This window comes from Seriola aureovittata, chromosome 16, assembly GCF_021018895.1.
Source record: "Seriola aureovittata isolate HTS-2021-v1 ecotype China chromosome 16, ASM2101889v1, whole genome shotgun sequence".
NCBI classification, from domain to species: domain Eukaryota; kingdom Metazoa; phylum Chordata; class Actinopteri; order Carangiformes; family Carangidae; genus Seriola; species Seriola aureovittata.
The window spans coordinates 9,084,711-9,109,184 of NC_079379.1; the positions used below are offsets into that span (position 1 = coordinate 9,084,711).

The window sequence follows — 24,474 nt, forward strand, 5'->3', positions numbered from 1 at the left end:
TGCTTAACTTTTCCACATCAGTTTTTGACGCCTCATTTCTTAATATGCAGTTACAAAATTTATCTCATCTTTATCTTCATCTGAAAATGTGAAAAGCAAGCAAAGCAAATACCTCATTGTTTTGGACTATTTCACAGAGATAAACACAGCTGCTCTGCAAAATGAATAAGCAGTTTTACCAGCTTTTGCATATTTTCCCAAATTCTAATCCTGTTGATTCACTTTGGGTCCAAATCATTTCCCTAAAAACACAATGAATATATCCGAGTATATTTAGCGCATAAATATTTAGATTAATTTTGGTCTTCACCCGTGGTCCTGTTTACCCTGTATTTTTGTTTTCCTCTCTGGATGCATCAGCTCAGTGCTTTTCCTATGGGTCTAGTGTTTGATGTGGAGTAAAAGGCTCCAGGAGTTTATGAATGAATATTTTAAAGGGATTCAGTGAGGCGGCAGGGCACAAAATGGTTCCTCTGTCCTCTCTACAAGTCGGTCAGTCATCCTGCCGCAAGCCCAACTCTGGTATCTCATAAAAGCAAAGCTGCATCACTCTGCTGGGAAGGGGAGTTGAGTACAGGAAAAGGCCTGTGCATATATGTGTTCGAGAGAGGGTGAGAGAGAGAGAGAGGCTTGAGGGAGAGCGCTAACAGACAGAAAGAGTGTGAGACAGAAAAACAGAGGTGTGGGTTGTGGGCAAGAGTTTCTAAAATGAGAACTTGTGTTTTATGAACCTGTAGGTTGTCACATATATGTGTTGATCAGTGCAGAGCCAAAATCAGACGGCTGCTGAAGATGAAAAGATGCCTGTCTCCTTTTCACTTGAAACAACTTTCTGGAATCCTCAAGGTGGGAAAATTAAATTAAAAACCATACCTTGTTTAATATCCATGATACTTCACAACTTGTTCCTGAATTTATGAGAATTGCTTATAAACATGAACTGATGACATGTTTCAGAGATATGCTACAGAAAATAAGCATTTACTTTTTGGAGTGTAAAGGGACTCCAGGTCTTAAACGTGGTTTAAATCATTGGATTTTCAAATGCTGTGGGTATGTGATTGATGTTGACTTGAAAGAAATGTGTGTCTCTACATAGTCATATACATATAAAGCATGAAATATTTCCTTATATGGTGTAATAACAATGCATTTCTGTACCTTCAAGAAATGTGCAAGCTAGTTTGTGAGTAACTCCCTTTGTGAGTTTGTGGCAAAGGGTAAAATTACAACTAGAAAACTTTCCTACATATTGATTTAAATAAGGTCAAAAGAAAAACAAAAAAGTATTTAAAGGAAAAAATTGGTTAATTTTGGAATTTTTTTTGTTATTTTTATACATTAAGCAGTGGGTTGGAGTGTAAAACCATTTCAACAAAACACAACAGTTAAAATGCAAAGTAAAGTTTTATTTTTTTACACAATTCAAATAACAGTGCTGAGGGCACACTGACTTCATTGGGAAACCACTGCTCAAAGTCTATGTTTTCTGTACTCTCTGTTGCATAAGCACTTGCTCTTAGCCAATCCCCTGAAACCTTGGAGTCAGCATGAGGCGGGTATTAGTGTAAGTTAGAAAACTACATCTACATGCAATGTGATCTCTGCTCTCGTCTCTGGGTTTTTTTGGCTGCTGTGCTGAAATTCCTCTTTGTCTGGTTCTAACCAGCCATTCTCTGTTGGTATGGAAGAAAGAGGGGAGAAGGAGGTCATGGTGGTGGGGTGCTGTAATTCAAGTTGCATAAGTGTTTGTTTGTCTGCGTCTTCATCTCTTTTCCATGTTCTGTAAGGTAGAGATAAGATCAGAGAGAGGGTTGTGAGATTGTCTGCGGTGGACAACTGATTAGGGTACAGGAGTGAATGGCTACGATGAACATGATAACTGCATTTCTAATTAATATTTGAATTTCTTAGCAGCAAAAATTATTATATTTTAAAATCACAGTTAAATTTAGGACATAATGTCATCTTCAGCAAATGAGGTTTGAGCCTTGTTAGAGTGAATTGTTTTGACACTAAAATGTATTCATGATGTTAGGGGAGAGCAGCAAAAACAAGTGCTTATGCACTGCCTTCCACTGCTGCCTCAGAGATTATCTTGGGGAAATCCCATCCCTCAGGTCATTTTGTGCTAAATGTCCTGAGATTGAGTTGAGTCTGGGAATGCTAACATCTTTCAATGCATCGCGTCAGACATCTCAGTGGAGGCCCAGGCTGTGGAGCTCAGATGGGGCAAGTGTGATAAACACACATACGGGAACGCTATTTTGTCAAATGGAATTCATTGCCTCTATGTCGTGATTTGGAAGTGATGTATGTGCTATTTTTCCCCTCACTGGAGACATATACAGTATATGTTTAGTAACATCTCGCTGAGGGTCTCTGGTATGTTTAGTACATGAGGACAAAAATTGTCTGGTCGTGCTGGAGTGAAGCAGCCTTAAATGCCTCATATGTTGCTGTAACCTCAGTGCAGACACACGCATGTAAACATACCATTTCCGAACAACTGTTCACCACATTTTTATGTTTAAACTGGAACTGAAATAAAACTGTGTTCCAGAATTCCATGCACCAAAACAATGGTGCATTTCAAATGAGCAGTGTATATAAATGTCTTTATCTGAGTCACAAGCCAATACCCTTTGACAACAATCTGAGGCAAAATCAATAGGCAACATGACCTTCAGCATAGACAGTAGTTGGCAAAAAGGTCAAAATCAATATTAGCTAGCTGGCTCTGAGAAAACATGTAATGAAGAAATGATGGTGGACAAAATATGTCATATAATTTGCTGCAAAAAATTTAATCTGGGTCTAAATTGAAATAAAAAATAAATCATTTTAATGTATTCATTAATCCTAAAACAATACAGCAAATCCATTATCCATGAGTCCATCTTGTAAAGTTATAATCAATAATAACTTGGATTTTTACAGCTTCTAGAGATAAAAAAAAAAAATTATGCCCAGTTTGTATGATAATGTTAAAACCAATTCCTGAACCCAGTAATGTCTGCTGAAATGCTGCAAAGTACAACACTAAACCCCCAATTGCCCATGTGGAACTGCTCAGTGGTCAATAAAAGTCTTTGTTGTTAATGTAAGCGTATTAAGCATAATGAAAAGAACACAACAGAAAAATACTGTGCATACTCAGCAAAGAAAACAACAAAACAAGACTCTCTCCTGGAACAGTGTATGAGTTCTCCAGGTATGGAACATTTCTGGCAGCCATCTGCTGCTTGGTGCCAACAAAGCATGTGGAAAGAGTAATATGTCATTGTTTAAACAGGCAGAATGATCTGCTTTTAACAATAACTCTGGACAGATGATTCTTCTCACATGTACTTTCATATTTTTGCTACTTCACATTATAAATTCTCATATCACAATCAATTTTATGGGCCATGATGCAGCTCAGAGTGAAAACTAGCAGCTCCAGACCTTTCTGGCTTACTGAACTCCTGCTCTCAGGTCTGTAAGAAAGTGATGGGAAAATCACTGATGCTTGTAAATTCAAATGTTAAACCACAGCTTTATCAACTTCCAGCAGGTCCAACAGTGTCAGCCTATCTGTTCTCTCTGGAGCTCTTTTTGAAATGCAGATCTATCATTTAAAGCCATACTCATTTTCAAATGCAAAGAACAATTTTAATCTTCTTGATTTAGCACAAGAGCCAATGTTTCACAGCATGAGATATGATTGTACGACTGTACATTCAGTCAGTAATATTCATTCATTTTCTGCCGGTTTCATTTGAGAGTTCTTGAGGTAGATGGTGTTTTTCTCTTAGTCCTTCTAATAAAGCCTTGTAAAGACCTGCTCAATTCCCTTTAAATGTTTGTTGATTCAGAAAACAGGAAGGCAGGCATGCCTTGGTTCATTAGTTACCCGGTGAGCAAGGCTTTAGGTACGCAGTGCCCAGGGGCAACTCTCACTCCAAACATACACAACCCAGTACTCTAAACACATGCTTACACACATGCTGAACATAGTAAAGAAGCAGCAAAACACACACAGATGCATGCTTATGTCCACGCAGCTAAGAATGAATAAATGTATTTACGGGCTTGCACAACTTCATACAGAGTCTTCCCAAAAGCGCACACACAGGCATACACACAGAGGTGTGAGCTGCCAGGCAAGGCCATGAAACGCTGCAATGTGAGAGAACACCTCACAAAGCAAACAGAGCCTCACAAGGCAAGCGCTTGTTCCAAGGCCAGACCTCAGGGCCGCGCTCCTCACATCTCCGTGAGAGGAGAGGAAGGAGGCGAGGGAGGAGAGAGAAGACGGAGTGATCAGATGAGACCGGACCAGACAGGACAGGGGGCTTTAAGAACATGTTGAGGGAGAAAGAAATAAGTCAAGAGTGAGAAAAGAGGTAAATAATATGTGAGCACAGGGACGATTGAGGAAAGGTGGCGGTAGCTAAAATGCACCAATTATTAATGTCATTAGTTACACCTGTAAGCTGCAAGAAAATAAAAAATAAAAAAATTCAATTGACTACTCACTAAATGCTTTCCTAAAACAGAAATTGTTCATCCATAGTTTAGCAACTTTGTCGCAGCAGGTCTGTCAATCTTTGAATTTCTCCACATGTAGAAGCAATACTTTTTTTCCAAAACCAAAAGCAGATGAGCAAAAGCTTAAGGAATGAATTAAGCAGTGTGTTTTTATCTGCTCTGATGTAAGCTGCAATTGTTAGCATGTCTGCTTAATTGACCCCAAAGTAGTGCCCTGGCATTACCTCCAAGGCCAAGACTTAGCATTTCATTCACTGATTTTAATTATGAGTTTGTGAGATTACAGATTACATTTAAAAAAAATCATGACCACTACTATATCCACTATATAATATTTCCCCATTGTAAACTAGCTGGTCCCAGATGTTATCAGAGTTTAGGGTGGAGTTAATGTTGCACATCTGTCCTGCTCTTAATTGGATTTTGGGAAGGTTAAACTCAACCAGTATGACTCTGGAGGGTGTTATATTCGTCAAAAAACATTGGTCCTGGTCCAGTAAGAGTTTTTTTCAAAGTGAAAACATGTTTTTTGAAAATAAAGACAAGTATGTAACACAAGCTAAGCAGCTACACTGGGTTATGTTTGTCAATATCTTTCAATATTAAGGCTAACTAGCTCAAGAACAAGAACTATGCTGCTTGTTTATTTCCATGTCTTGGACAACTAAAAAGATAGATTTAGTCTCAGTATGACATCGAGCATATTGTCACCAGCTCGAAACAGCTAATGTTAGGCTTATTAATAAAATCTGCCAGCGTCAGTTGCTATTTCAGTCAGAGAAACTGATGGTTACCAGCTAAAAATGAGAAGTCTGCTTTAGTCTACATCTGAAATCCAGAACCCATTACTTCACGCATTACTCAGAACCTAGACTAAATCTGCCATGATTATCATTGGAAATTATATCCGAAGCAAGAATGGTAAGCTTTACAGATGAAGAGAGGTGAAGCTTAGCAAACACTCAATTGCTAAGAGCCATGTAAAAAATTACACTGGATTCTTCACAACCAGAGAAAGTGGAGCATACTTCATCTACTCTGCTACAGTTCTGGACAGTTTCCCGCAGAGTATTTGACATTTGACTCGGTTTCTTTGGGGTGACTATGCAACAGGGCCCCAAATCTTGCTATGCTTCCTGCAGAGACAACAATGAGCCACAATGTCTGGAATTCAACATCGAACAGAATATTTTTTCTGCCCCTCTTTTTGCTCTCAAAACGCTTCCATTTCCCCTCAAGCAGAAGCAGACTGTTTTGAGAAATGTGAGCTTGTTATGCTTTATGATCTGCAATCTGGTGTCTTATTGACACATCGCCTCCCCTACCACAAGAGAACTCTTCAGTAACATAACTCGACATTCCACGCAGCCTCACACGGAAAAGGCAGAACGGTTGGTCGAGGCTGTGGATGTACTTTTCCGGCACGTCTGGCTGTTTTAAAAAAGGCCACTTTGGGACATTTCCAGCTCAGCTCATTCTGGATGACGGGTATTCCCCCTCCATGAATGTGAATCTTGCTTTAAAATTTGGCCATAAAGGCGAGCTGCTGCCAAACATTGTAATGACTGCTCTGGTGCCAGGGACATTTGAACATGAATAGTCTCTCCGACAAAGCCAGTGTTTTGTTTTTGCGGCCAGAAAAATACCCAGATGTACAGTAACGACATTAATTCTCTACTTGCATGTGTTTGTGAAGGAGCTTTTCTTTCTTTAGTTCTTGTTCAGTTTGCTGCTAAATTGCTTTTTCCTCTAAACTATGATAATTGTTTCAGACACTTTTTCCACTCTGGAAAACTTTACTATGATTGGATGACGAGTTGCCCAAGTGCTCCGTCTATGCTCTGTTCTGTTGCCACATACATTTTGGGTTGCTGTGATGACTGGCACACGGCTTACGAGATTGGTTGTTTATGTTGGCAGTGGGAGACCTGCCAGCTAAAGGTCCTGGAGCCCAGCTGCAATGAAATGTTATACTGAATATTTTCCCTCAAAATCAAAACAAAACCAACGTCAATAGCGTTTATTAAACATCCAGAAATCCTTCCTGTGTTGCCATGTATTGTAGATGTTTGCTTTATTGGCGACCGGAGCTGGGAAGCACATCGCTCACAGAGCCATGTTTGTAATGTATCTTGTTGATGATGTGCATTAAACAGGCAGTGTTCTCACATTTTAAAATGGCATCCAGTATTCAGAGCTTCCTGTGTTCCCTATCTGTTCTGTCTCTCCCCGAAGCATCTGTTAACCATCAACCAAACACCACTTCAAAAGCAACACAGCTGAATACAAACCAATGGATAAACTGGGCTGAATAAATAGTAATCAAAGAATAAAGCATCAATACATACTGACCATCTTGACAGTGTTTGTAGAATGTATGACTATTTCGCTATAAAAAAAAAGATTTTAAAAAAAGACGACGCAATTTGTCCTGTTGTGAACAAAATGCGATGTTGTATTTGCCGTGTCTGTTATTTATCTGTGTGTGTATGAGTTTGTGTGACAACATGTAACCAAGACCACAGAGAAATTGAACTGGAAAGTCCATTTGTATTCATTTGTTTTTGTCTAGGATTTATCAGTGGGTACATGAGGGGGTGTGGTTCATGTCCATATCAAGAACTATTCCAGGGGACGCCTCAATATATCTGTGCTCTGCGTTTGCATGTCTTTCAATTAATAATGTCACTCTTTAATTGCCCCATAATTTTCTTGCTTAACTAGAATTGAAGTATAATACATCTTATACCACTGAAGCTTAGAGTATCTGTAGAATGCTTTTAATAAGTCAAATATTTTTTCCATTTCCATTGTGCATGTCCTTGTGTGACTGTCTGCATATGTGTGTGTGTGTGTGTGTGTGTGTGTGTCTCTGTGTGTGTGTGTGTGTGTGTGTGTGTGCCCACCATGTGTGCATTTCTTACCGCATGCACGTGTAGGATGTCTACAATCTGGTAGCCGGATCTGGACCTTTAGCTTCTGCAAGACACACCGCTCTCATTGAGATCCAAAAGGACAGATTATCTCTGGCATTCCACATCTGGAAGCAGTTGAGGGCCGAGGAGCCGCTTCTTCTGAGAAATATACAAATATGTAGGACAAAGTGCACATGAATGGAGCGGATATGGCCCCATACTGTATGCCACTGTATTTAACTGCATCCTGATGGTGTTTGGGTTAGGAATATTTCATAGGTTTCGAGTTTTGTCATTTTGGGAAGTGTCTAAAATCTTTTTATACTCTTGCTTTCTAAGGGAACAGTTTGATATCTTAGGAAATAGGCGTGTTAGCATTTCTGCCAAGAGTTATATGAAATATTGATATGACTTTCATGTCTGTCTGTTAAATATGAAGTGACAACCAGAAGCAGATTAGCCTAGCTTAGCATAATGACTGAAAACAAGTGGAAACAACTAGCCTGGCTCTGACAAAAGGAAACTAAAATCAGCCAGACAGCACCTCTAAAAAAAGTGCATCTTTTTTAGTTATCTATCTATATATATCACTTATTATTTGTATATCACTGTCAATGGGGCACCCCTGCAAAACAAGGCTTTAAAAATAAAAATTTCAATCTATCAGCTTTACAGTGACCATGAAGTGCTGCCCCCAGCCAAGAAATAGTCTGCCACAGTGCCCCACAAATCCGCAACTTGTCACTTTTACACTCCAGGATTAAACCTACAAAATTTACCTTGTTAATTAGTGGGTTTGAGCTAGCTGCTAGACAGATTTTGTTCCTTTGAACAGAGTCGGATAGCTATGTCTAACCGTTTAAACATCAGACATTTTGTATCAATCCTCTTGGCACTTAGAAAGTAAATAAGTATGTTTCCCAAAATGTTGAACCATTCCTTTAACAACACCATGCCACAGTATCACCCGATAGTTTAACCTCACTTGACCACATGGACCTGAGCTGAACCATCAGCTGTAGGGGATCCTGATGACTGGGTTAAAAAAACACCACAAAATACCACCTCCAGTGGCTCAAAACAGACTCATGGCTTTTTGTCAGATTTTAAAGCATTTCACAAAAAAGTGTTTATTTTATCATCATTTATTCCTCCATACCTGAAATTACACACTATGTATCAGGCAAGTAAGAGTGGATATTCTAAACTGTATCCATTTCTTCACATCAAATCAGTTTTAAGTATGTAACTATCAATTTTAACAGTGCTTGGTAAACCTCTGTAATCACTCACTCTCAGCTCACTTATTCGTCAGTCTTGCTTATTCGTCAGTCTTGTGGGAACATTGTCCTCTGAGACAAAATCTATTTAAAGAATGCAAAGAAAATTGCTGGTTTTTATAAAATAGTCAGTGTATGAAGTCAAGCGAAGAGACAAAATGTTCTGACAGGAATCTCTGCGATTATTATTATTATTATTGTTAGACATAATGGACCACATTCACCTGCGTGAGTGAGTACACACACACACACACACACACACACACACACACACACACACACACACACACACACACACACACACGAGTCAGGATGACAATATTCTAACATCTGTGGATTCATTAACACCCTCCTATACATGTGAATTTTCATGCCACGTGCTGCTGCTCTCTGGAGTGTGATGTGTGGCTGAAAGCATGTGAAATGATTCATGTGAGCACACAGCATGGTAATCACCAGCTAGTTGCTTTGCATCAATCAATTTAGAGAAGCTGTCAAAGCCTCATAATGGTTTTTAGTACTGTGTTTCTTCCACTGGCCATCTGAATCGGCTGCGTAATTGCTACATAATTACTTATCATCTTAGGTAGATCTCTACCTAGTTAAGCTGATTCATGAATATGAATGCGTGCAAAGTTAGTTTCAGATGGCTTGTTTGAAAGGAAAGCACTTCTCAGGGGAGCCAAAGCTGCAATACATAATACAACTGAATTGATAAGTGATGATTAGCATTACACCTGCAGGAGGATGAGACTGAAATCAGAGAAGTGCTTTATATATGGAAGATGGATTTGATTTGTGACTGAGGGAGATTTTACTGCAGTGGGATACAAGCAGTGGTGGAGGTTGATGATTAAGTATGAGTACTAATACCATGCTGTTAAAGTACTCAATTGCAAGTAAAATTATGTAAGAATCACAAAATGTACGTAAAGATAATAGTGAGAAATGTCAATCACAATAACCCAAACCACAAAGTGAGACTTAAACCCTAAAATGATTACTTAGATTAAGGACAAGGAAAACTAGCAAATCTTCACATTTGAGAAACTGGAACCATGAAATGTTTGGCATTCTTGCTAAATAAAAAATATAAATTTGTTAAATATAGTTAGGTTAAGTAGCTGCCAATTAACCGAATAGTCTCATAATAATTTCAGCTCTAATTTTACTCACTGTAGGGCAGTTTATATCCACAACATTGCAACATATTTTCTATCGTTTTCATATATGTAAAATCTTAATTTGTAAGGAACAAGAAACTACTACTACTCAAATAAATGTAGCCGAGTGAAAACTACAATATTTCCCTCTGAAATGTAGTGGAGTGGAAGTGTAAAGTGGCATGAAATCTCACAGTTGTACTTATATAAGACACAGGTTCACTCCTGAAATAACCAGTGTGTGCATCAATATTAATTTGTGTAAACTACGTGGTTATTACATAACTTTCAAAAACTATTATGAGCTTTACTTTACTCTACCTTATAAGGCCTAGTCTTCATATCAAACAATCTCCAAGTGCTTCAGCAAAACATTTCAAATACAACACAAACTGTTTGACTTTTAGCAGCCAAAGAATGCAGTTATGGTGGACAAAATCTGAGAGCCAAGCCTCATTTACCTCAACATTGTCCACATGATAACACTGCATGCTGAAATATTACGAGCCAGTGAGTCAAAGCCTTCGAAGGCTAATAAGATGAGGCTTTGCGTGCTAGCAAAGTGTTTGCCTTTCAAATGAGGCTACTGATGGTTTCAAAGTCACAGCAGTCACAATCCAGCTGCACCAACTGGAGGTGACAATGGCACAGCTTCCGCTGTGAAGTAAAAAGTAACAAGCAGGGCTGAACCTTTGTTCCCGTCATACAATCCTGCCTCTTCCATCTGCTTTACTTTTATCATTCTTCTTTCAACTTGCTGTCGACAGATACGATTTATCAGGAGTGCAATGATAAACAAATATCACCCCTCATTGTCTTGTTTCCAATGAGTTCGGCACCAGGAAGCCCCTGTTGGTGCCGCTGATTAATGATGTCTGGCCTTGTTTGGTGCTGATAGTGGTGTCCCTTAGTCTCTGGGCTAATTAAAGTCATTCTTCAGTAATATTCCTAAATCAACTGTTTCCTCTTGCCTATTTGAGACCTAATTGGAAGCATGTGCACTCAACCCAAAGAGCTCCTTTTAACCCCTGACACTTCAAGAATGCATCTGTTGCGGTCACTGATTTTCCTTTGCGTTTTTCTTTCTTTATTCTTGCATCCAGAGAAAATGTGTGACCGTGAAGCTTTGTTGCTTTTAATTTACGTCTGTGTATTGTTATCGTTTTGTAGATGTGGTGAGTGGTTATGATGCTTTTGGGAGAGTTATCTTTGCATAATCAGCATGTGTTTTTGTCCGTCATTGGGTCTCCATGACAACACATAGCTGTCTGCTGCTGCCTCTGTGCTTCATGCTAAGAGGGTTGAGGTTGGGTCATGGCATCTGGTAAAAGGGGCGACATTTCACCGGAAGAGGCAGCAGAAAGAATTAAAGAATTAAATTAAATTTACCCCAAACGCCCTCTTACAAAGACGTCTGACAAAAAACATTGACAGAACAAATACGTCTGACTGTGCTGTCTGCAGAAGATTTGCTGTTCAAATGCAAAATGCCTTTTTTTCTGGGATTTCACACTGATTTCATCACCAGGATAGAGCCATGCAAAAATTCTCTCTGATACAGACATTTTACTTTGATTTAATACTGCTTTTTTACAACTTTATCTTCTATTTTACACACATTATTAAATCTTAGGAAGATTAAAGCATGCAAGGACGAAACAATCCTGTGTGTGTGTATTAACTAACTCCTTTATCTCATACATACTGAGTAAACACTCAGGCTCTACCGTTAAAACATTGTTTACAATGTAATTGGTTTTGAGGGGGAATTATTCTATAAATTCTTCCATATTTCTTGGCTATTCAAGCTCCTTTGTTATTTAAATGTTGCTCTCCATTTTAGACAAACTGTCTCCCGCCTGACTCCACTAAGTGTAACACAGCAGGCTGCTGCTTCAAGCCCATTACCAACAAAGACAATGCGGTGAGGAGTGGCCTTGCAAACTTCAGAGACTTGAGAATACACACAGTCTTGGACCCTATAAATGTTTTGCCTCTCTGTCTGCTGCAGTAAACAATGACTTTGGTGTTTATCTACAAAGACTGGTTGCCAGTGAACTTGCTTTAATCATTAATGTCACTCCATTTGCATGGATGTGCAGGTTGTTATGAGATTTAGTGTCCAACACTGTTGCATTTTTGCATTCCCTGCCTCACAAAGAAAAAAAAAAAAAAAAACACACACACACACACACACACACACACACACACACACACACACAAAATAAACAGTCATAAAACTCCATTTGCATGTGAGATCATTTCAAAGACAAATGCTTGTGATATTTTCCTGGGTGTTTATTGGTTGAACGGAGCTATGGCTGTGACTCACTGAGGCGCCCAAGCCCATTGTTCTCATGTGGAATACAAACGTACGGATTGGAAACAATCGGAGGACAGAGGCTGGGAGGGAGATTGATTTCCTTGCCACCATTTCTGATCCATTAAGCTTTACCTATCCTTTTCCCTCCTGATCCACCTCCCCTCACACACCTGCTTTCTTATGGGACATTAGCTGTGTTCAGAGGGGAGATAAAGACACACTGCCTCTCAGTCTCTGTTGGTCAATACATCCATCTTGTTGCTATACCTGCTTTGTGAGCGGAGAGCCACTGTACCTGTGCAAATGACTGTTTATAGGCAGATAGTCATTATTGTTTTCATTCACTGGAGTGTTTTCACGCGGTAAAGTGAAAAGGTACGCCAAGGACAGAGAGAGAAAGAGAGAAATTATTATGGAAAGTGTAAGCAAACACTCAGCTAGCAGCAAGAGAAGATGTTACACAAGAGGCTGAGCTTTATCAAAGAACACTGGTGCTATTGTGCTGCAGCCATAACCACCATGCTCTAGATTTTACACAGCACAGAGCCTCTTTCTATAACACAAAACTGATCCCAACAAATGAAACGTGGTTGCTATTCACTATTAAATAAACATCTTGCAATAATGGCCCTGCAGTTGCAGCAGTTTAGTGAAGCTCAGTGCTTTTTTTCAGAACATTACAGGTGTTGGTCCAACTCCATGGTTCTTTTTGAGGTCACAGGTTGTAGTGTTTAGGAGAGGTCTACCAAAGTGTCAGACCTGATGTGAAACAACTGTGGAAAATCTACCCAAACCTGACATGCATAACTTAAAAGACAGCCTCCAGACGTATTTGAAGACATATGAAAATACTCAGCCTAGATAATAATTTCTGTGTGACATGGATTTTCCAAAACAGGTTCCAAATACTCATTAAAAATAAAAAATTAAGGGCGTCGAGTGGCACAGTGGGTTGAGCAGGCGCCCCATATGTAGAGGCTACAGTCCTCGCTGCAGTCGGCCCCGGTTCAAATCCCGCATCAGACGGCCCTTTACTGCATGTCATTCCCCCTCTCTCTGCCTCCCCGTTTCCTGTCTCTCTCTACTGTGCTATCAAATAAAGGCATAAAAAAGCCCCAAAAAATTAAACTACTACTCTACTACTACTATTATTAAAGTCTTTAACAGAGAGTTTAACTACTGGATGCAATAGTTCTGCTACTTTCAAGGTTTAAAGTTTCCACATTGCACTTGTATAAGTTGCATTATGGACCATGACTGGCTTTCAAACTAGTTGTTATGTCCCAAAATGTCCCGCTTGTACGTACACATCTTAGACAAAAGAAAACCTTACAAGCCTTATAGTGTCAAACTCTGCACATCATTCTGTACCATGAGGGTCAAACAATGAAGTAGTTTTAAAAAAAAAAAAAAAAAAAAGACCAAATCCAAAGGGGCCCCAAAGAACTAAATGGTGCTTTCATGTCATATCATTTAAAGTGCAATTACAAGCAGCCGAAAAAGAAGAACCTGTCCAATTTCCAATTCAGAGTCGGAGATATCGGGAATATCTGTCAGCGATGGGTGAAAAGAACCACACACACGTCAACAAACTGTTGGCTGATTGGCTGAAAATGGACCACTGGTAGCTACATCAAAATGAAATTCAATATTAACAACTATACAACCTATCAGCTCATTTTATAGGAGCTATACACTATTTGCTTGTATCTGGTTTCAAATACGTAAATAACCAAAAGTAGCTAATTTAAGACATTTATCTGGTGCGACTACAAGGTTAACACTACGACTAACACTTTGAAATAATGCGTGAACACTCCCAAAATGCTGTTGACCTCAACAAGCAGAGCACACTGGCAGCAGCATGATGCGCCAACAACTAATGAGCAGCTGTGACTGAAAGCTGTAGCAGTACATGTCATTTTTCCAGCACTTTACAGTTCACATCCTCCATCTTCTTACTTTATTTTATTTAATGGTTTATTTATCAGGGACAAGGGACAACACATTTTTTACACCAGATATAAAGCAGCATAAAGCATTTTCATCTGTGGCCCCTGGACAGGAGGCACGCAGGCTGACGCAGTGAGAGATTTAACAGTAACACACAGCTGCAGTGATATTAGACATATTAACATGGAGCAGTAGCATGGGAACATACCTGGACCTGACTAGAATGAATCCACATTCAACCAGGATTGAACAAGGTATTGCATTGGCCACCAGGAACAAAGCTGACTCCAGAGGACGTGTATTGTTCAGTAAATAATCCAATAAGTGTTTTTTCCATCATGAGGATCTTCTTGTGATCATGCTCGTTATTCTTAAAGAGGCATTTCCTCTTGTTGTCATGGGTTTTGAGACTTTTGCCATTTATTGAAAACCGGTGTTAAAGCAATTTGTCCTGCCTTTAAAACTCCCTTCAAAAATAGTGACACTCTGGTCAGAAGGACAAATGCTTCCAAATGCTAAATTTGACATGTGTGGCTGTCTGTGTAATTTTGACTTTTCAGTGGTCACTCATACTTTAGTGATGCTTCTGTCAGAGATGCAAAGTTATCTCATGTATAATTACACAAGTCATATGCAAATCAAACATATCACAAAGAACATTTATGATATAGTTTCTTGACAGCACATCTATAGCCTCATACATAACCATAATTTAAACCATCAGTCCCAAAAAACAAATATCATGAGCTTCGCCAAATTTGGCGTCTACTGCAGGGCCAATGCAGTGAATTATAAGGTGTTGAACTTATTTTGGGCACCAGCATATTTACCATTTGCAAACTTAGGACACCTGTGAGCTTGAGAGAAAGATGTAGATTAGATGTCAAAGATCTTGTGGAGGTGCTTGGGCACAGTGGCCTCTGCTGGGTGGTAAAGGTACTGCACACAGGGGTAGAAGAATGATAGAAATGTGGAGCCCTGAGATTTATTCAAGAATGGGCTGATGATCACTAATTAGTTTAATCTTGTATTAATCTATGTGCTCCTGCTCATGCTTACCTTATGATAATGAATCGCAGTCAGCCAACTGTTGTGGTGGATTATAATTGACATGGACAGATCCCAACTGCTTCCTGGGGAGAGGCTGTGGGATGCATCTGTCCTGCCTTTGCACAGCTGCTGGAAAAATGATGACAGCAATGTTTGGCTTTTTAATTTAACTGAATTGAACTGTGGTGGTGTTTACCAAATTGAATCTGATGCCAGTCATGAATGTACACCTGAAATGTTTTTACGTAAAAGGAATGAAGTATACTCCCTCATACAGTCAAATTAATATCTGATATTAATTAGCATTACTGAGGTAACAAAACACACTGAACAGAACAGAAGCTGAGAGCAACAAGAGAGCTCTCAGCGTGTCCTCCAGCCAAGAAAAGCAAAACAAACACTAAGAGAACACTAACATCTATTCAAATCTCTTACTGTTTGAAGGCAAACTTTATTAAAATATAGAAGCACTTTTATATTAATACGTGTCAACCACAGAGAGAACAAATGAAACGGGTGTTTCCCAAAACAACAAACGCCATTGTCGAAAGGCAGAGCATGCAGCCTACACATACAGTAAGTGACGTTTTCCCATAAACTGCGCTCAAAGACCTCGCTACAGCTATTTTCAGTCTGTTTAAAAGTACACAACCTCTGATATTAATCAAGTAATTGCTAACAGAGTCTCCATGATGCAGTTTTAGCGTTAAGCGCCGAGAAGCAGAGACTGGCCATTACAGTGGAATAAAATGATCCCATTTAATTCATCTCTATTGAGTGGCCTAATGGCCTCCTAAGTCAAGAGTGTGTGGAGCTGTTTCAGTGCATTTTATAGGGTAATTGAAAGGCTTTTATGTCACAAAGTGTTTGGATCCAAAGCTAGTGCTGTCAGATTAAGTCTGACTCTGACAGAGCATTATAAAGAGGGGACATTTCACAGAGAAGACATGAAAGCCTTTCTTGGATCTTAAACGATAACTTTAATCTTTGAGCCAAATTTTCCACAACAACCTACAGATAGACAGGGCTTATGTGTCATCAGTACAGTTTTTGGCAGATCATGTTACTGTATTCTGACACAAAAAAATACTTGTGTGTGAGAGTGGCAGTTGAATCATGATGCCAGCATGAAGCAGCTTTTGGTATGTCAACTTGTTACAGTTCCACATTAAATGGGATTAGAGAGGAAGTTTTAGCTTGGGGGAACAACTAAATCTGGAACGAAACCAGGAAAAAAAAAACATTTATCATACTTTAAAATGTGCTTTTCTCTGCTCTAAATCAAATTCAGTTACTCCAGGACATCTTGATTATGTCTCTCCTTCTGTTCCTAATAGAATTTCCTATCAAATTATTTCAGTATGAAAAAAGTACAACCTCTAAATAAATGGCAAAACAATTCCCATGAAACCAGAGCAGGCTTGAGAAAAGCCAAACCCCCCCAACTAACCAGCAAACCAACATCATCCTCCATCACTGCCATGTCATGACATCACCCTGCTTCCTCTCTACTGATGTCCCTGTGGTCTGGACTCCTAATTCTCTGGCTCAAACACTGATGCTCTCAAAAGGGCTGGGCGACTTAATCCAAAGACGAGAGACAAGAAAATAATAGCGCTCAGCTTTAGTGAGGTCCTGTTGCTCTCTGTCTCTCTGCAGCGTGTCAATGTGAATATTTGCCGCCTGAAGAGAGCTGTGATATAACCTGACATTACACAGCTCGAATTGCCCCCAAATTAGATAGAGTTAGTTTGCTTTGGCTGAACTCACCGTGCCACAAAAACCTGGGCACTGTATAAACACCAGAAATGTCTCTAATGACAGACACATGGTACTGAAATGTAACCCGGAGCTAGAGATAATCACTGTCATTTAGTGTTAGAGCAAATCACTGTGGACCATTAACACCAAGACCAGCACGGACCTACACCAGCGGTATGGGATCAGTTTAGGGACCATGAATATAAGGGCCAAGAATTTAGCCTACATGTGTTTAAAAACTTATTGATATATATCTGGTTGTATTGCCATCATCTACAAAAAAAAAACAGTTAATTTAGTGCAATACAGTACACATTTTATACTTACAGTACATATTTTTTTGGCCATTTAGGTTTGGCCTTCAGCTTCATATCAGGTTTCAGAGAAAATTGAAACAAACCCCAAGATTTGTAAAACTTACTTGGTTTAAAAAAAATTGTGGAAAAAAAAAATCATCAATCATTTTGGTTTTGCAAGGCAGAATATTTAAGATGTTCCACTGAGTCTGGGAAACTGAGATGGACATCATGTTTCACTTTTTTTAAAAATATTTCATAGACTAACATATTAATCAAACAGAACTATCTGATTAATTGATAACTAAAATAATAATGTTATTCATTATTTTCTTACCTTTAATGGACTAAATTATTAGCCTTATCAATTAACTGAGGAAATATTGGGCAGATTAATTGATTATGAAAATATTTGTTTGTTACCCAAACTGCCGATTGAAAAGAACCATCACAGTTTGATCTCTTAATTCAACTTTGACCTCATGTACTAGTAAGCTAGTTGATTGCTAGCTCATCATTTGAGTCAAATGAGGAATTATTGCCAACATTTCAGCATTTCAACAATTAAGTGGTTAGGATAATATGGTTCAAGTGTTGGCTTGTCTAGAATCTAAGGATTTATTATTTCCAGGCCAGACGTTATCCCCAAATTCTCACATTTAAGCATAGCGTGTAACATGTAAAATATGTTATCATAACTGATAGAAACAATATAGAAAGCTATGGGAACAAACCAAACCAAAATTTCACAAATGACATTTTAAAACTATAGTTCCAAGAAGCCACACCAGCCGTCATGAGACTATACAAAGGCCCTTGCTGGAACTAGCAAAACTACCTCAGGCCCAACTGTAATTAATGATATTCACTACACCTGTGCTTTTCCTCACGACAAGTCTGATGTGAAAAAGGTTTTATTCCACAAAGTTAGCACTTCATGACAAAGCCATGTAGCTAACCGTTCTTCTTATTTTTTTCCATATCAAAAAGCATTTTTGAATAGTGAGCATATAAAGTCATATTAAGGGTAATATTAATTGTAATGCGGGGTTATATCGTCAGATTGAAATAAAACGAGGACGTGGGAGAGCAAAACAGGGTAGAGAATGTGACCAACGTTTGACTGCTGAGAATATAAAAGTTAGCAAAAAGGACACTAGCAGTGTATGAAGCCTACAATCCTCAAGAGCTAGGAGAGCAATTCTGAGCAGTTTTTACAACTGTAAACCCTGTAAAATCATCACCCTTCTGTATTTTGTAATTATATTTAATATTTTTACCTTTAACTTTCCATGGGCTCGATCCAGCTGTAGTGTCACTATACATTTAACGGTATAATAGAAACTTTTCCACTTTTTCATCGACTTCCCTATGTTTCCTGCAATTTCCACAGTCGCACTCTCGTTTAGTGATCCGTGTGGGCTCCCGTACTTGACGGAGCATTCGGTTTCAGTTTCAGGAAGTAGCCGCACTCTCACAACAACGGCGAGGAACCCAGGTCTCTTGCCAAATAATGACACATTTTCCAAAATTGCTTCTTAAATGTGATGCTAACACAGGATACTTTCAATGTGCATTCAGTCCGCTATCTGTGCAAAGTTTACTACCGGGAGAGTTACGACTTTTTTGTTCATTTCGACTACTTTGCTAACGTTTGTAGCAGGGTGTCAAGTTAGCCAAACAGCTAATGTGACAGTAACTTCAGCTGGAACAAGATTCACAGCAAGTGTTCATACATAGAGGTGGGTGAATAAGTTGATGGCTAGTTGGCCTGTTTACTGTGCTTAGTGTGCAATTTGCTGTAACAGTTGAGAAAAAAATTTACCTTAATTAGCACCAGATAGGTATCCAATAACCTGTGAGCAATGGAATGAAAGTGTAGTAGGCGACTTATTAGTGAAAAATCTTTCTGACCAGGCACCATTTATAGTTTTTTATAAGTTGTAATTAATTGCTTTATTAATGGTCAATATATCATTTGATAATCCTTCGCAGATCAGTTGTAATCCTTTGGGGTTGCCAGTTGTAGAAAAAAAACTCCTCCTGCATGAAACTTTGCTTTTCTGTTAAGCGCTTTCATTTATCAGGGAGACATCTCTAATGGACTGTCAACCACTTATCCTCCTGCCAAAGGTCTGCAGGACATCTTGGCCAAAATCCAGCTTATTAACATTTACAACTGCAGACTTGATGGATTATTATGAGAACCATTTTTAATGATTTTGTAACATTTATAATTAGATGTGACAGACCTACTTTTGCAGCACTTTCCAAGAAAGCAAGTGGTCAAATGGTCCATTGCAGGGGTCTCCCTAATGAATAAAAAAAGAACCTTAACAAAAACGTGCAAAGCCATGGTAGAGGATAATTTTCTACAAACTGGCACCCAAAAGTTTTTCTTATTAATAGCTATAAATGATTTATATGCTAATGCTTGGAACAGTAATTTACTTGCAATGCAATGATTGTCCTACGCAGTGATTCCCAGCCGGGAGGTTGAGACCCCCAAAAGGGTTCCAAGATAAATCTAAGGGGTAGTGGATGTTTAACAGGACAGGACAGGAAAAAAAAAAAAAAAATATATATATATATATATATATACATACATACGTACGTACATATATATAGTTGTGCCATAACATATGTAATTCAATTTTATTCTTTTGTCAAATCTTTGCTTTTTGCTTGGTGATTACTAGATACATTAATGTCTGCAAATATTTGAAAAGTGAATTAAAATTCACTCTTTGAACTGGTCAGCAACAGTAGACATCCTGCCATAATGGATTGCAAGTAGTCATAACTTTGTCATAAGGCAATTTAAGTGATATTATATGTGTAGAAAGAAAGAAAAACAATACTTTCAACCAAAGACAAAAAGTGGGAAGGCAAGTTAATAAAGAGTTTTTTTTCATTATGTTTGGCAAAGGGGATACAAAATGCATAGACCTTTCAGCTGCACCTATTTGAGTGTGCAACTTGTCATTTAATTTCAGGACTGAGATTTGAGTTTGTCACCTGTCACTATCTGTGCTGCTTTTCTTTCTTGATTGCTTAATTTGAGATTTTTCAGCACTGGTTTGGTGAAGCACACAGTTCAATTATATCAGCTTGGGATTTAGACAGGTGTCATAGGCATACTTTTGCTGTGTTTTTTGTTTTTTTTACATTTTACAGACTAAACAACTAAACAGTTAATCAAGAAAATAATGAACATATGATCAGGTAATGAAAATAATTGTTAGTCGCATCCTCAGTAGCATATAAATTTATTCTTAAAACCATATTAGCATCAGTGTGGTTAAAAACACCCCAGGTCCTAGTTACTCTGAATTCTTTAGACACACATGAGGTGTCAGTTCACCACGCACCACTTTGATACCAAGGTAATATTTTCCCTTTTCTTAATTTTACACATACAGGACAATGCCACGCTTGCAGTCTGGTGTGTGGAAGCATTTTACCCCAGCCATCAAAGATGGGAGGGAAACCTTCATGTGCAACTACTGTTCAAGGACATACACAAAGAACGCCACCAAGATGCAGATGCATTTGGACAAATGCAAGGAATACTCTGTGGTTTCACAGCAGTCACCAGGCCCAGATGGGAGCTCCTCTGCCTCAATCCCTGTTCCCTCATTCTCCTTTTTACCATCTGCCACTTCTGGGGGACCGTTTCTCATTGATTCAGTGGATCAGCGCAGCCAGGCGTATGCTGATGAGAGCCTGGCGAGAGCTGTGTATGCCACTTCCTCACCCCTCACTCTCACAGACAACATTTATTGGAAACGATTTTTCAGCGTGCTCCGGCCTGCTTACTGCCCACCCACCAGAGAGGCTTTGTCCTCTCATCTGTTGGACTGTGAGTATGACAGAGTACAAAACCAGGTTCAGGAGGCAATAGGGAAAGCAGACTGTGTCAGCATCATATGCAGCGGCTGGTCGAACATAAAAGAATCAGGAACTATCATTTATATTGTGGCGACTCCTGTACCACTGTTCTATAAATGCACAAAGACAAAGGAGCAGATACATGCAAGCACATTCATTGCTGAGGAACTGAAAGATATCATAAATGAAGTGGGGCCTCAGAAGGTCTTTGCTATCATCACCGATGACGCTCCAGAAATGATGGCAGCTTGGGCTCAAGTAGAGGAAGCCTTTCCACACATATCAGCTATTGGCTGCACAGCATGTGCCATCCAGAAGCTCTTTGATGACATGGTGGCACAGCCGTCTATTAAGGCACTGTGCAGGAGAGCTGAGCAGGTGGTAAGGTATGTCAGAGAGCGAAAAATATTAGCAGAGACTTTTAGATGCTGGCAGTCAACAAAGATAAGAAACCACACATCTAATGGGACAACACTGGCTCTGCCTACAAGCTCTGACTGGACTGGTGTGCTTAACATGTTCAGCAGCCTCCTGGAGGGTCAGAACTCTCTACAAGAGATGGCCGTCTCACCCACACTGACTGTTGAGGCATCCATTAGGGCCACTTTACAGGATTCTGCATTTTGGAAAGGGTTGAGTAGCAGTCAAAACCTGCTGTACTTAATTGGGAATTCTGTTGATTACATGAAACGAGAAGATGCTGTACTCTCTGGTGTTGTTGACATGTTCAGTCAGTTAAGATACCACATTGGAGCTTCCCTGCCTGGGTCTGTGCTGCACAGTGGTGAACAGAAAGCTGTCATGGCATCATTAGACAGGTGTCAGGAGTTCTGTGTAAAGCCCATTCACGCAGCAGCGTACATGCTGGATCCAAAACATGTTGGACAGCAGACTCTCTCCGGGGAGCAGATAAACAGTGCTTACTACGTGATATCCAACCTGTCACACCATCTAAATCTTGATGAGGGTAAGGTGCTTGGCAGCTTTGCCAGGTTCTCAGCCAAACAGGGACTATGGAAGGGAGCTGGGATATGGAGCTCATGCCAGCATGTGTCTGCATCCACCTGGTGGAAAGGGCTGTGTTCCTCTGAGCCACTGTCCGCTGTGGCCTCTGCTATACTCCAGATCCCACCAACAACAGGTGCTTGTGAGCAGCTGCGGTCTCGCTTCTGCAGTACAAAGGTCCAGGGCTCTCTCTCAGCTGACAGGTTGCAGAAACTGGTAGCAGTACAGGTCAATCTCAACCTTTTAGAGCCAGGTGATTGTGAGTTTGCCCCGCTGGAGAGTGAGGAAGAGAAGAAAAGTTCATTTCATTCCGAGTCTCAGTAAAAAGACAACTGAGATATCTGGATATTTGTGGAGCAGATCAGGTGTTTCTCGTAGCAGTCTGCTGCTGCAAAATTATTGAAGTTTTTACCAGCTATGTTTTGCTGGCCCTTTCTGTGTGCCTGTCATTCATGCATCATGCGTGGCAAGGGATTTTTTTTCTCCAAGTGAGGAAATGTAATGTTCTCATTTAGCATAACGCAGTTGAAAATTGTATACATTTTTTCATTTAAAGATCCAGTCATCACTAAAGTGTATGTCATGCAAGAGATCCAACATCAGTTAGTGAGTAACACGCAAGAAAACACTCCACCTTAAAAGTTGCCAGTAGCTGCTGGTAGCCTTTGAGCTGCACAGTGATGAATTGCATAATTTTTTTTTCAACCTTACTATTGTCAACTAGTAGAGATAAAAAAAAGAAGCAAATCATCCTTTCGTTCATCATTCACTCTTCTGAGAGTTACTTTCTCTGTGACGCCTATTAAACTTAGACAGTTTGTGCTGCATCCGCAGTGCAGCTGGAAATGAAAGCTCGCTCAGCTACATTTTCATAGCCGAGCCTACAAGCTTAGTGAAATAAAATCGTTCAAAACACAAACTACTTGTGTTCATTCTCCTATATTGTTTAACGCCAGGCTAATACAACTACTACAACTTACTGCATCCATGGTATCATCTCATACTGCTTAGCTAGATGTTTGGCTGACTGCCACCTAATATTCTCAACATTATGTCAGTCTGACATTTGATCGTGTGGTCAGTTATAGTTGATTGACGTGTGTAAACTTGACACTGTAGTAACAGTGGTTACATAACCTTCGAAACAAGCCACAACTTAACTGTGGTGCACTCCGGTACGGAACATATAGCATTAACCCCTCCCTGGGCCAGTCCTGCCACTACTGATTATAATACTGAAGAAAATACAAGGGGAAACACTGTAGACCACATGGACTGTGATTCTCACTCTTTGAGAAGGAAATTTACAATAGCCAAGTCCACAAATAAACAGACAGCTTTTTAATTAATTTAATGATTAAATGTAAATTAATTAAAATTAAATGTAAATTTCTCATGAAATGTTTGAAGTTAGGCTGAACTTCCTCAGCTGTGTTTGCACTGTGGTCACATTCCTCTCTTCACTGCAAGGCCTGTGAAAAAATGAAATGCATAAAGAGTGAATGAATCACACACTTTCAAGTGTTTTAAAAAATACAATTTGTATTCAAGTAGTAGGTTTGTTTTTTTTTTATCAGTTTCAACTAGTATGTGTCAACTTTATAATCACAACATGAAATATTAACAGACAAGAGGTTGAATCTTCTTTGTTAGGCAGTTTACATGTTGTAAATAAAAGCATTGTATTTATTGAAGATTTTGTCTGTTCTGAGTTTATACCCGGGTCAAGGAACTAGAAAATCTCTCCCAAAAAGTGGGTTTCTGCAGAATTAAAGAAAATTATCTTAGTTTAGTACAAGCCATCCCCCCCAAAAAAACAGTGGAAAACAATAAGCATTTTTCTTTGCTAGAGTCTTGTCATTGTTAAGTTGCCAGGCAACAAGTGGAGACTTCAGGGAAGAAAATAGTTCCCCACGTATCCCCCAGTAAAACTGCAACTTGATGTGTTTAAACTATGAACTTTGATCTTTAGAGGTGCTCGTAGGCAGAGACAGAGCTGGGCTAGCTGCTTTTCCTAATTTCCAGTCTTTATGCTTTATGCTAAACTAAACAGCTACTGGCTATAACTATATTCACTGGACAAAATGAGAGTGAGTATAAATCTTTTCATCTAACTCAACATCATATGAACATATTTGCACTATTTCTTTAAGGAACAAATAACTCCTATCCATCAGTTAAACTTAAGCACTTTTCACCAAAGATATTTAATAAAGAAAGATAATAAAAATTTAATAAAACATAAAATATAGTTTTAGAAAGACAAAAACTGCAGCATCCCAAAGAACTTCTGTGGTGCTGCAC

The 24,474-nt window shown here is 39.2% G+C and overlaps 1 protein-coding gene and 1 long non-coding RNA gene across 2 annotated transcripts; one reads left to right on the forward strand and one right to left on the reverse strand.

The window, feature by feature from the left end:
- Window positions 1-1,446: 1,446 nt before the first annotated feature.
- Window positions 1,447-18,691, reverse strand: LOC130184298 (uncharacterized). Its single transcript, XR_008829956.1, has 4 exons — window positions 18,555-18,691; window positions 15,227-15,346; window positions 7,458-7,607; window positions 1,447-1,783 (listed from the first exon to the last, which is right to left on the reverse strand). It is a non-coding gene; the product is annotated as an uncharacterized LOC130184298 (long non-coding RNA).
- Window positions 18,692-18,741: 50 nt separating this feature from the next.
- Window positions 18,742-24,185, forward strand: LOC130184297 (uncharacterized). Its single transcript, XM_056400224.1, has 2 exons — window positions 18,742-19,016; window positions 20,697-24,185. The coding sequence occupies exon 2, from the start codon at window positions 20,701-20,703 to the stop codon at window positions 22,492-22,494; it is 1,794 nt and encodes a 597-aa protein (XP_056256199.1). The 5' UTR covers window positions 18,742-19,016; window positions 20,697-20,700; the 3' UTR covers window positions 22,495-24,185.
- Window positions 24,186-24,474: the final 289 nt, after the last annotated feature.

Bases quoted from the DNA above. Each gene is read 5' to 3' on its own strand.
- LOC130184297 (XM_056400224.1), top strand. From the start codon at position 20,701: ATGCCACGCTTGCAGTCTGGTGTGTGGAAGCATTTTACCCCAGCCATC.